At 40.5% G+C, this 13,859-nt stretch overlaps 1 protein-coding gene across 2 annotated transcripts in view; it reads left to right on the top strand.

Annotated features, from left to right (window-relative positions):
• Positions 1 to 10,785, top strand: part of ANP32B (acidic nuclear phosphoprotein 32 family member B) — a 29,071-nt gene extending 18,286 nt beyond the window's left edge. Inside the window, exons 4-8 of one of the 2 annotated variants that reach the window (XM_036261546.1) lie at positions 3,924 to 4,113; positions 7,242 to 7,363; positions 8,883 to 8,958; positions 10,475 to 10,590; positions 10,661 to 10,785. In XM_036261546.1, coding sequence (XP_036117439.1) covers positions 3,924 to 4,113; positions 7,242 to 7,363; positions 8,883 to 8,958; positions 10,475 to 10,542 — 456 coding nt within the window. In that variant the 3' untranslated portion in view covers positions 10,543 to 10,590; positions 10,661 to 10,785. Of the gene's footprint in view, positions 1 to 3,923; positions 4,114 to 7,241; positions 7,364 to 8,882; positions 8,959 to 10,474; positions 10,611 to 10,660 lie in introns of those variants that run through there. The other variant, XM_036261545.1, reaches the window with a different exon arrangement.
• The last annotated feature ends 3,074 nt before the right edge of the window (positions 10,786 to 13,859 follow it).

Here is a 13,859-nt window from a genome sequence, read left to right as displayed (position 1 = left end):
GAGTGGCTGCCACCCGCCCAACCCAACCAGGGCCGGGGACAAACTGCAACCGAGGTATGCGCCCTTAGCAGGAACTGAACCCGGATCTCTTCAAACCGCAGGCCAACACTCTAACCGCTGAGCCAAACTGGCCAGGGCTGTTCATATTTTTTATCTTTTTCTTCAAGAAGACCCTTCAACATTTCATATAATAATAGTTTGGTGAACTCCGTTAGCTTTTACTTGTCTGGGAAACTGTACGGCCATTGATTCTAAATGACAGCTTTGCAGAATAGAGTAACCTTTTTTTTTTAATCCCTACTTGAGGACATTTTTGCATTTATCTTCAGATAGAACGGGAGGGAGAGAGAGAAAGAGAGAGAGACAGAAACATCCATGTGAGAGAGACACATCGACTGGTTGTCACCCACACAACCCCAACAGGGACCAGGAGAGAACTGCAATCGCAGTACGTGCCCTTAGTGGGAACCGAACCCGGGACTCTGGTCCACAGGCTGACGCTTTAACCGCTGAGCCAAACCGACCAGGGCTGACAGAGTAATCTTGGTTGTAGGTTCTTGCTTTTCATCACTCTGAATATTTCTTGCCACTCCCTTCTGGCCTGCAAAGTTTCTTTTGAGAAATCAGCTGACAGTCTTATGGGAACTCTCTTGTAGGTAACTAACTGCTTTTCTCTTGCTGCTTTTAAGATTCTCTCTTTGTCTTGAACCTTTTGCATTTTGATGATGATATGTCTTGGTGTGGGCCTCTTGGGGTTTATCTTGTTTGGGACTCTCTGTGCTTCCTGGACTTGTATGTCTGTTTCCTTCACCAAGTTAGGGAAGTTTTCTGTCATTATTGTTTCAAATAGGTTTTCGCTTTCTTGTTTTCTCTCTCCTCCTTCTGGCACCCCCAAGATGTGAATGTTGGCACACTTGAAGTCCCAGAGGCTCTTTATACCATCCTTGTTTTTTTGGATTTTTTTTCTTTTTTTCTGTTCTAATTGGGTGTTTTTGTTTCCTTATATTCCAAATTGATGGTTTGCTTCTTGATTTTACCTACTCTACTATTGAATCTGTGTTAATTATTCTTTATTTCAGTTAATGCCTCCTTCATTTCTGACTGGTCCATTTTTATGCTCTTGAGGCCCTCACTAAGTTCACTGAGGTTCTCACTAAGTTCATTGAACATCCTTATAAGCAGTATTTTGAACTCTGCATCTGTTAGGTTGCTTATCTCCATTTCGCTTAGTTCTTTTCCTGGGGTTTTGTTCTGTTCTTTCATTTGGGATGTGTTTCTTTGTCTCCTCATTTTGGCTGCCTCCCTGTCTTTGTTTCTATGTATTAGGTGGAGTTGCTATGTCTCCTAGGGTGGCCTGTGGTAGTAGGTGTCCTGTAGGATCCAGTGGCACAGCCTCCCTGATCTCCCAGCTGGGCCCTCGAGGTGCACCCCTCATGTGGACTTTATACCCTTCTGTTGTAACTGAGTCTTGATTGCTGTTGGCATGTCAATGAGAGGGATTTACTCAGATTGATCAGCTGCAAGGACTGGCTGGGCCCACTATCCACCGACTTCTGACTATCCTGGATGTTCAGATGCGAGGGGGCCCACCACACAGAGCAAGACTTACTTCAGCAGGGTTCTAGTACCCACTGAGTCCATTCCTTGAGTGTGTCACTTGTGGAGATGGTTGGATGATGGTGCTTCATGGTCTTATGAAGCTGTCCACTGGGTGTGCTGTCTCTGGGGTCAGGTCAGCCACTGCCTGTGTTCTACCTGGGGCCACTACCTGGGGCCACCAGGCATAAGCTACAACGTGATCTGCAGATAGCTGCTTCTTGTGCTGGGCTTAGAGGTGCCCAGGAAAAGCCAAGTTGTGAACCAAGGCTGGCTGCTTCTAGTGCCAGGCCTGGGGCCACTTAACCAGAAATGTGGGGCTTGCTGAGACCAGATGCTGCTTATTTGAAAGAATTTAGGAAAATATGAAGCAGGATCCTAGACAGGCCAATCCTATGGTAAAGCACTGGAAACAGCTTGGGTGAGCCTGAAAGTTGCATGGGGCAGGGCCTCAGGGAAACGCTGGGTCAGGGCAAACAGTGTGAGCCAGGTTGCTGGAGTCCCAGATGTGGCGGCTGTCTGCCGCCCAGGGAAGAGCTCACCAAAGAAACAAGGACCCCTGGCAGCACCTCTGTCCAGGAGAAAGCTGCCTCTCCAGCCCTCGCCCCAATTCCAAACAACTCAGTTTTCCTTCATATGTCTCTGGTGCCTTTCAAGCTGCCTCCCCAATGCTGGAGCCTGGAGGGTGCGAGTCTGAGTAAGTCCCTGTGTAGGCCCTTTAAGAGGAGCTGTCTGGGGTTCCCGCTGCTTTTTACAGCCAGAAGTTATGGGGACTTCTCTTTCGGGCACTGGAACCCTGACCTGGGTGCCTGGTGTGGGACAGGAACCCCTCAGTCCTCAGGGAGGACCTTCCCAGCCAAGGTATCCTAATTTTTACCTGCCACACGTGGGTGTGGGAGCAATCTATCGCACCTCCGCCCCTCCTACCAGTCTTGATGTGGCTGCTTCTTTAATTTCATAGTTGCAGGACTTCCATTCAGCTTGATTTCAGGTGGTTTTGAGTGATGGTTGTTCTGTAGTTTAGTTGTAATTTTCATGTGGTTGTGGGAGGACGCGATATCACATTTACCTACGCCACCATCTTGACCAGAAGGCTCAACATTTATATTTTGCAACTTAAATTCATGTAGAGATTCTCTTAATATTTTTTTATTACTTCTTTCATAGAGAATACCAAGCCTTTTCTCTTGATTCAGAACCATTAAAAGTTAACATTTATGAAGCTATACGGCATGTGCTCTGCAGGCTTGTTGCTCCTATTCTAAAAGGCACCAGGCTATGTAGCACTTCATGTTTTCTGTTTGCTTTTTATAAGTTCACACTCTCTCCTCTTTTCCCCAAGAGGGTCTGCTGTTACTCTTGTTGCTTTCTCCTTAATTGCCTGTAATAATACCTCTGCCCTCCCAACCTCTTAATTTACCCGTAATCAAAACTTAATCGATGTGGGGTTGAAGTACTAATACACTGATGTCATAACAGATGAAGATATGAGTAAAATACCTGAAAATTTTCCTATCTACGTTGATTGCTCAGAAAGCTTTTCATGGGCCAAGTTTTTAGAACTTAACTATTTTAGGTAAATGAAATTAAGGTCCCAGATAAATGAGGTATTCAACAAAGTTTCAAGATACGGTAACATCAAAAGAATTTTACATGGAAAAGTCTGGTGGTAATTGTCAGTCTTTTCCCCAAAAATTAAAACAGAAGAAAGAGTGTAATGTTTCTTATTTCTCAAGTTGGAACCCAGAGTTCCCCTTCCTTTTCCCCAGCCTGTGTTGATTCTTGCCTTTCCAGAAAATGTCTGCATCACCACACTTTGTGCTTTATTATATTCCGTTCTCTAGTTTTTCACATCTATGTTCCCAAGTAGAAATTTCAGACACCTTGAGATTGATTTGATTAATTGATTGAATGAGTTTTTCTATACTACTACCCCAGAGTATTAAAGACTATGCTTGATATCCCAGCAAGTTCTTACTGGGCATTTGATTACTCAAATGTTTAAATTTAGTGTTTAAATTCTCTGATTGGTCTCAGACTGTGAAAATCCAGTTTTAATAACTAATTTTTCAAATTTCTATTTTTTAAGACTAATGCTGCCTGAAAAAGACGGTTCTTTCAAGAAGGGTAGATGTAGAAGGGAAGGACTATTTAAAAATCTAGTAGCTTCTAATATAAAGGTTGCAAAGAACTTGAAATGTTTTCCTATGTACAAGGCTTGAGTGAGTATTAGCTAATTGAATATGAACCTAGAATTTTACCTTTTTAGAGATGGATTTTGGTGCTTATGTTCCTTTGGTTTAGGAGGTTTTTTTTTTATCCTTCAGAAAAAGTTGGAATGTCTGAAAAGCCTGGATCTTTTTAACTGTGAGGTTACTAACCTGAATGACTACCGAGAGAGTGTCTTCAAGCTCTTGCCCCAGCTGACCTACCTGGATGGCTATGACCAAGAGGATCGAGAAGCTCCTGACTCAGATGCTGAGGTGGATGGTGTGGATGAAGAAGAGGATGATGAAGGTGATTGGACATAACATCCAGTGAACCTAATTTCTGCCTTTCCAGGGTCCTGATAAAGCTACTGAATGTTCTTACTGTTGTTGAGAAAAATAATTTATATGCATGCATATAAGCATTCCATAAAATTTGGAGTTAGGGCCTCTGTTTAATATTAATAAGCTCTTAGGACATTGATGCCTTTAAATGATTCCAAATAAAAATGATTTGTTAGCTAACGTCTTGAATTTCAAGCCTAGAGATCATAGACTGCTCCAACCAACCCGTTGATGTACTTGTGATTTACAGTTCACTGAAGAGACCATTATTTCATGTCTCCTGCCTTCCTCCTAGCTGTTCCCCTGTCTTGGTTACTGCTTACTTATCCTTACAAATTCATCTTTGTCAACACTGCCAGGAAGACTTTTCTGACACCTGCGAGAGGTTAGGTTCATGAGCATGCTAGAACATCCCCTTGCTACCTCTTCCATAGCACTTGTCACTCTTTGCTGTTCTTGTCCCTTCTAACTATACTTATGATTATTTTCTTAGGTTGAAGCTTTTTTCTTTATTCATAGTACCTAACACTTAATAGGTACTTGGTACATGATTGTTATACTCAAATATAAATAAAATGGCTTTCCTGCCTTAAATATATGACTAGAGTTTAAGGAGGCAATGATTTCAAAGTACTATGTATGTGTTGGACTCCATTTTTCATTAATAAGGTAAATAATCTCTGGCTATAACATGGAATTAGAATATAGTTTTTATTTTTGACATTTGATCAAGATTTTTTACATCCAGTTTATCTTTAAGAATCTAAATATTTTCTACCCAAAATAACCCTCTTGATCAGCTTGTGCTTTTCTTGCACAGTGACACATTGAGTCACTGTTAGGATAAATGGTTTCTCGCTTCTAAGTGGCTTAGAGGAAGCAGAGCAATTAGTTTTCACATCAATCAGCATGAAGAAAATGTATTCTATTAGAATTCCTGATGTTGTTGGTGTTACTGTATTTGAAGCATGTTTTATTTTTTACTTCTAAGACCTTTATAGTTGTAGCTGTTATATTTATGTCTATGACCTATTTTGAGTTAATTTTTAAAAATTTTTTTGTTTCCTTTATTGATTTTAGAGAGAGAGGAAATGAGAGAGAGAGAGAGAGATATGAAAACGTCCATGAGAGAGAACATCTGTTGGCTGCCTCCTACATGTCCCCCACTGGGGACTGGGCCCATGACCTGGGCATGTGTCCTGACCAGGAATCGAACTGTCAACCTCTTGGTGCATGGGTCGATGCTCAACCACTGAACCACGCTGGCCAGACTTGAGTTAATTTTTTAATTTTCATTTTCCCGTTAACAGTTGACATTCAATATTATTTTAGTTTCAGATATATAACAGTGGTTAGACATTTATACTATTTATGAAGTGTTCCCCACAATAAGTCTAGTACCCACCTGGCACCATACAGTTATTACAACATTGTTGACTGTATTCCCTATTCTATATTTTATTGAAGCATAATTTTAAATACTTCTTTTCTTTAAAATAAAAACACACAAGACAGAAATGATCAAGAAAAGCATAGGAGGAAAAACATCAGGCAGTTGGGTGGGGTTATTGGTGTAGTACTCTGGAAGTATTTTTATAGTTTTGTTTTGCAGGAGGTTTGAGGCATGGCAAAAAGATAGGATGGTATGTAAGTAAGGTGGTAACGTGGACACAAAACAGGACAAATAGGACATCTTACTTTGTTCCAAATATTTATGTCACTTATTCCCCTCACCATAGGTTTTCATTTATTCCTAAAAACCTGTTGTGCCTCTAGTTATCTATTTAGGTTTGTTTTAAACAGGTTGAATGGCCACCTGTGCAAGAGACTGTAAAGGAAATTCTTTGCAGGGTAGAGGGTTCCTGAGAGAAGCTCAGTCAAGGCAGCAAATATTTGAGCATTTACTATGTGCCAGACACTGTGGAACATAGTTTTGAAAGAGAAAACACCACATAGTTTCTGTCTTCTTGGAGCTTACCATCTCCTAAGAAGAAAATGTTAAATAATCACAATTGAGCCAAGTGTGTGGTAATGAAGAAGCATCAGGTGCTTGTGTGAGTAGGGATTTGGTGGTCTGGCATGGCATGTCTGCCCAAGAAAGTGATTTTTGTTGTTGATCCTCACCCAAGGATAATTTTTTCCATTAATTTTTAGAGGAAGGCAGGAGAGAGAGAGATCGGTTGCCTGCCTCATGCACAAGCCCCAACTGGGGCCAGGGATGGCCAACATTCTAAACATTGAGCCACACTGGCCAGGTCCCAAGGAAGTGATTTTGAACTGAGATTCAAAGGTTGAATCAGCCCTGGCCAGTTTGACTCAGCAGTTGAGCATCAGCCTGCGGACCAGAGAGTCCCGGGTTCGGTTTCCGCTAGGGTCATGTACCACACACAAAAAAAAGGTTGAATCAGTATTAGCCAAGCAGAGAAGAAGGGAAGGGCATTCAGAGGCTAGAAGGCAGAAGACAGCAGAGCAAGCTCCAGGACCCAGAGAGGTAAGGACTGCCTCACTAGAGGCCTCCACCAAATGTAATTGGAGACACAGGATGGAGGTGCCTCCCAACCTGCCCCCGCTCCCACTCATCACAAGGTTATTAATGGAAATCTCCCAAGTTCCCCATTGGGCAGCTTTGTGGTGGTACCCTTACCTCAAAAGGATTTTGTTTTGTTTCAGTTTTTTTGTAACTATTTACTATGGAAAATTTTTGTCATAGACAGAGGTAGAAATAATAGTGAAACTTTCATGTTCCCATGATTGAGCTTCAGCAATTACTGATTCATGGCTGACTATGTTTTTACATACACATCTCTACTTTCTTTCCCTTTCCTTACTTGGAATCAAATACCAGACATTGTATCATTTCCTTGTGTACATCTAGTCTACCAGGAGTCCTGGCCTCCAGGTTTTGTGGGATTCTGTTGGACAAAAAGACTGAGCTACAGCACCTTGGGAGAAAGGATGACTGTGGTTCATGGTTTCCCTGACGTTGGTGTAGCCTAGCATTTGTCCTGTGGACCAAACCATAGTTCCCCAACACCTTAGCAGGTGTATGGAACATCAGGGGTATTTAATTAATTTCTTTTGGACTGTTTCCAGAAGGAGAAGATGAAGAGGATGAGGAGGATGAGGATAGTGAAGAAGAAGAGTTTGAAGACGAAGAGGATGACGATGAAGATGAAGATGCAGAAGAGGATGAAGATGACCTCCTCAGTGCAGAGGTCAGTGCAGCTCTGCTTCCATTTCCTATTTCAAATTAATTAAAAGTATACTTGGGGGGGCGTACAGCTGGTGTAGCTCAGTAGTTTGAGCGATGTCCCATGGACTGGGGGGGTCCCAGTTCAATTCCAGTCGGGGCATATGCCTGGGTTGCAGCCTCGGTCCCCAGTGGGAGGCATGCAGGAGGCAGCCAATCTGTGTGTCTCTCACATCAATGTTTCTATCTCCCTTCTTCTCTCTGAAGAAAATAAAAATTAAAAAATAAATAAAATTAGTTAAAAGTAATATATTTTTTTAAGAAAGAGAAAGGCCTTCTGAAGAAATTAGTATACTTGTGAATATCAGACTGATTAATTTAGCACTTATAACCCCCACCCTCTTTTAATAAATACTAAGTGGAATGCTTACTGAATACTAACTGAACACAGTGGTTGGTTGGCTCTGCAAATAAGTTTTGACCCTTGAACTTTGGGAGGAAACAAGTTGCATGTTCATTCAGTAGGGTGAGAAAACTGGAAAGACTGAAAACTGAAGGTTTGTCTGTGCCTTTTTTGTATTGAAAGAAAGGGTATGTTGAGCAAGTCTGGATTTGTTCTTGTGTACTCAGCTTAATTCAGCAAATACATGCCTCCTGTGTTAAAGAGATGGGGATATGTCAAGTTAAATAAGAATGTGGTCCTTTCCTGAAATTGCAGGTAGTCTAGTTTAATGGAACACCTAGTAATACAATATCTCTGAGGAGCTGAATACCATAGAAGGACAGGAGAAAGGAGTGACTTGACTTTGACCCTCAAGGTTTGTGAGAATAGGCAAAGAAAGTTAGACATATCAAAACATATGTTTTTTTTTTTTTTTTTTTTTTTTTAGTGCAGAAATAAGGCTGAACCTTTGTATAATCTCATAGATGTTTAATGAAATTAAGATCCTGAAAGAAGCTTTTTTTGGTAACAATAATAATGTAGAAATCTTTATCCAAACCTGCTTTGAAATACAAGATTTTTAAGTCATTTCTCATTTAAAGTTGTATACTAATTAAATGTGTCTGGCAAATAAAATGCTTACCTCTGAAAAGCTTTTTTTTTTTTTTAATCCTCACCTGAGGACATTTTTGCATTTATCTTCAGATAGAGTGAGAGGAGAGAGGGAGGAAGAGAGAGAGAAACATCAGCGTGAGAGATACACATTGAGTGGCCGCCACCCACACAACCCCAACTGGGTCGGGGACAAACCGCAACTGAGGTACATGCCCCCAGCGGGAACCTAACCCAGGACTCCGGTTCACAGGCTGACACTCCTAACCGCTGAGCCGAACTGGCCAGGGCTGAAAAGCAATTTTTAAAGAAAATTTTAAATTAAGCTTAAGAAAAATCAACAGATCTCAGTACATCAAAGTGGATAAACATAACATTACAGTTTTCTCCTTGATGGATTATTACATTTATTGGGAAATTACATCGTTTTTATACTTTTCAACTTGGCAGAATTAATCTAATAGTGATACTTGCCATTATCATTCTCTAGGAAGAAGAATTTAGACATGATGGAGAAGCTGATGAAGATGAAGACGATGATGATGACGATGACGATGAGGATGAAGGTGGGTATAATGCATGCATTTTGGTTGTCCTCAATTAAAAAATGGGATGAGGGCAGCTGTCCATTAATTTAGAATTTGTAACCACTGAGAAGAAAATAAAATGCCCTTTTCCTTGGTCGTCTTCACAGGCATTTGTATAGCCGTCAGTGTGTCTATGCTCACCTACTCTATAGCAGGCAATTAAGAATACCTGTTGGAGGGAAGGAGGCCCAGTTTTTAGTCTCCCTGCTTGAGCTGTGTTTGTAGACCCCATCATTTGGGTTACTGCCAAGCAGGAGATTTCTGTGTTTTGAATTTTTTATTTAAAAAAGTCTTAATAATTGGGTCATAATTTTTGCAGGATATATACATATCACCTTTCCAAGTTTATCAATGTTATCTCTCCCAAACCAAAACTAGTGAAATGTCTGTTTATTACTTAGGAAAATACAGATTCTCATGCTTGTATAGGTTTTATAAAACCAGGTTGTTTGCTGTGCTTTCCATTGGCTCACACTTTTTCAGCATCTATTCTCTGTGCCAGGCACTAAACTAAATTTACAATGATAGAACAATCCTTAGACCTGGTTTCTGCCTTCAAGGAGCTTTATGGAACATAGTTTGACACAGATTTAGTTAATTTAATTGAAATAGCCATGAATTTTTGCTAGTTGAAAAACAATGATAAATAGGTCTCTGTGTCTCAAAAACCTGAGGAGTCTAAGAAATATATTTTTTTTCCTTTATTGATTTGAGAGAGAGAAGAAGGGAGGGGAGAGAGAGAGAGAAACATCGGTGAGAGAGAACATTGACTGACCGCCTCCTGCATGCCCTCCACTGGGGATTTGGCCCACAACCTGGGCATGTGCCCTGACCGGAAATCGAACTGGCGACCTCTTGGTGCATGGGTTGACACTCAACCACTGAGCCACACCGACTGGGCTAAAAAATATCTATCTTTTTAGTTAATATTAACTTGCTACAATTTGAGTCTTGCCATGTTCATGGCTAAATACTTTGTGTTATCTCAGTTATCTTCAGAATAAACCTCCAAGTTAGTATCATTGTCCCCATTTTATAAACAGGGAAACAGGTTTAAAGGGAAGGGGTTAAATCCGCCCACCCAAAGTCAGTCCTTAGTGAGCATGGGCCACTAAGTGAGCATGGGCCACTAAGTGAGCATGGGCCAAAAATAGGCTAGCTAACTCCAAAGTTCTTGCTGTGCATTTTCATAACTGCTAATGTCTCATTGGACCAACAACTGTAAGAAACTTTTGGAAGACTACAACAAAATTAAGAAAACTGGTTTAACTTTGCTATGATTTGAGGTGCTTCTGCACCTTTTGCCCTTCTCAGTTCTGTGGTCACTATGCTTTTTAAAATCAATACCTCTTAATTAACAACCTATCAAATCAAGCTGGCCTCTTTTTTTTTCTGTCTCAGCCGTCAAAAAATTCATTGCTTTTACCTTCGTTAGCAATAATCTAGGCAAAATACTTTTCCAAATGTCTCAAAGTGAATTTTTGTTATTGTACAGAGGAGGAAGAAAGCGGGAAAGGTGAAAAGAGGAAGAGAGAAACAGATGATGAAGGAGAAGATGATTAAGACCCCAAATAACCTGCAAAAGGACTGTTCAGTATTGGTTGGACTGCTCATATGGATTTGGTAGCTGTTTAAAAAAAAAAAAAAAAAAAAAAAAAGTAGCTGTGATACAAACCCCAGGATACCCACCCACCCAAAGAGCCAAAGAATAGTTCCTGTGACATTCCGCCTTCCTCCATTTAGTCCCTTTTGGAAATTCACCACCAAGCTTGGGGACTGCACCCCAACAAAATTGTAAGCGTTGTTAGGTTTTCTTGTAAGACTCTTGCTGTAGCGTGGATAGCTGTGATTGGTGAGTCAACCGTCTGTGGCTACCAGTTACACCAAGATTGTAACAGCATTTTTACTTTCTGTACAACAAAGAAGCTTTGTAAATAAAATCTTAACATTTTGGGTCTGTTTTTTTCATGCTTTTCTTTTTAATGAGATTTTTTTACATTAGGACATTTTATGTGACAACTGCCAAAAAATATTTTTAAGAATTTAAGTGAAATAAACACGTTCCTCTTTGGTAAAGCCTAGTTGTATGCTTACATTTTTAAATTAGACTTTAATTGTAAGCTCATGTTAAAACACACTGAAGAACTGGTTTCTTTGGTGTTTTTATGCTTTGTTTATTGAGGGGAAATGCACAAGTGTGTAGGATCTTTGAGCATTTAAATCTAATCCTTATTTTTTATAACTGTGGGAATAAATGAGGTAGATGTTCTAAAATAATGTTTGAAATTCAGTGCTCTGGAGCCCCTGAAAGCAAGTCAAAATAATATTAGGTTCAAATAATCGTTGAATTAAGAAAAAGGATAATATAAAGAAAAAGGCCTTACCCTGAGTCCTAGGAGATCTGAATTCTAGTTCTGGCTCTGCTACTCATTTCCTGGGTGACCTTGTGTTGATCTCTGGATCACCTCCCAGTATATAAAATTGAGGGGGTGTGACCAAATGGCTTCTGAAATCTTGCAGCACTGATGGTCTGTGACCCTCACTGACAGGAAGGTCTGAAGAAAAAAGTGTGCTTTACACCAATGCTGCAACATGTAGGGTTTGACTGACAGGTGAACAGAGTCTGGTTTGTTACCAAGACAGGCGTACTAAGGAGGAATGGCATGTGAAAAGCTTTGCGGAAGAGTGAGTAGGCAGTGCCTGAGGTCAGCTCAGCTTTTTCTGAGATGGAAATTTTCTCTGTTCTTACAGATCTTAAAGGGATTTGGGGTAGGGGTAAGATATTCTGCAGTCTGTATTTCATGGCTCAACCACATAATGTGTGACTGCATTGTCAATTTTTTTGTAGTGGAAGATTTGAGGATTATTTTAGCTATAAACTACTAAATGAGCGAGGATTTTACATGTGCAAAAGCAATGCTAAAGATTGGAATCTAATTTGAATTTATATCTAGAAAAAGTTACATAATGCATTGGAACCCCCAAAACAGCTTTTTAAAAACTGAAGTCTCGACTCTAATGTAGATTTGATTTGTGGTTAAGCCACTATTACTTTATTTTCCCCAGCCACAGGCCTTAATTTGCCATTTGGCAAACCTTTAATACATTACAAAGCATTTTCTTCTGTAGCCTAAGTATTTACCTTAGGTTTTGCAGATTTTGTCAAATATCAAACAGTAACTTTGAATGATTATTTTTCCTGCTTTTTCGAGTGTACAGAACTTCCCAGTATCTACCGAGTACCTAGGATATGCCAGGCTCCTGGCTGGGCAAGAGGGAGGGGTATTGCATAGGAACAAGCTAGCCCTTTAGTGCTCAGAGCAGGGAAGAGAGGACATGGGAATGATTTTACTAGGATCTAGAACAAGAGGTCCAGTAAGTGTTAGGATAATTCAGAGGCTGGAAAGGTGACTTCCAACTAGGAGGATTGCAGAGTTTTCCTAGAAAAGAAAGTATTGAAATATACATGCAAATATGTATAGAGTTTAGAAATAGGAATGGAGAAGAGGGAGGAGCATGATGAGTACATTTAGATTCAAATAGGCAAGTTTGACTAGAGAAAGATTAGAGGAGTGGTAGGTGACACTGGAGTAGTAATTTGGGATCTTATCCTAGAGGGCCTTGAAGGTCAACCTTGCTTATGCATTCACTTTGTAAAATGTCAACTGGCCCACTACACTGTGGCCAGTGAGTATGTCAAGAATTATCAAGCCACGTTTTCATTTCTGTCATGTTTTTAAAATTAGATTTTCCAAAAGCCTGTGATATTCTGACCTCTGGGGGCTCCATGAGGCTCAGCTTTTCTTGACTAAAGATAATTTTTAAGCTCTTGAAGAAGCAAACATTTTGGTGATGAGCTCACAGAACAGAACTTGTTTCTGGAGTTGTCTCCCATCTGAAGGAGACCTTCATTGAGCAGGTTTGCCTCCAGCTTTTGCAGCAAATGTTTGAGTCCTAAAATGTCTGAGCTGGGTGGGAGCTGTGATGGGCTGGATGACTAGTCCTCACTTGATCCTCTGTGTCAGTCTAGGCATCTCTTTCATAGCTACCCCTTGCCCTCCATCTAGAGCAACTGTTCTATCCCTGTGTGGTGTGTTGGAGTGTCATGATTGCATTTGAATCTTTAATAATAAAAGGGTTGGAACCATTGTTCATTGTACAGATGGGGAAACTGAGGCACAGAAGAGGGACAAGAGCTGGCCCAACTGGTGAAGTGGTGAAAAGACCTAGCCTAGAAAATATTTTCAACTTTGTGTTCTTACCTTGAATTCACTGCTGCTTCAGGAATCTAGGACCTGAGGAATGACTGACACTTTTTAAAAATTTATCTTTATTGTTGAAAGTATTAAGATGTCCTTTTTTCCCTCACTGACACCCTCTTCCCCACTCCCACCCCCCATCCTGCCTTCACCACACTGTTGTCTATACTTTTTGGTGCATGGGTTGGGTATATGCTCAACCAGTGAGCCACACAAGCCAGGCATCTGTGTCTATTGGTTACCCATATAAGTTCTTTGATTAATCTCTTCCTGCCACCTCACTCCCCATTTCAATTTTGAGATTCCTCAGTCTGTTCCATGCATCCATGCCTCTTTCTGTTTTGTTCATCAGTTTGTTTTGTTCATTAGACTCTACATGTAAGTGAGATCATGTGATACTTGTCTTTCTTTGAATCGCTTATTTCACTTAGCATAGTACACCCCAGGTCCCTTGATGATGTCTCAAAGGGTAAGAATCCTTTTTATAGCTGTGTAGTATTCCATTCTGTGTATGTACCACAGCTTTTTTATCCACTCATCTACTAATGGACACTTAGGCAACAGATCTTAGCTATTGTAAATAGCTGGCAGGTATGAGGTGATACCTCATCATTTTAATTT

The sequence above is a fragment of the Molossus molossus genome, unplaced genomic scaffold, assembly GCF_014108415.1.
Source record: "Molossus molossus isolate mMolMol1 unplaced genomic scaffold, mMolMol1.p scaffold_m16_p_14, whole genome shotgun sequence".
Taxonomy (NCBI): domain Eukaryota; kingdom Metazoa; phylum Chordata; class Mammalia; order Chiroptera; family Molossidae; genus Molossus; species Molossus molossus.
This window is presented reverse-complemented; position numbering and strand designations above follow the sequence as displayed.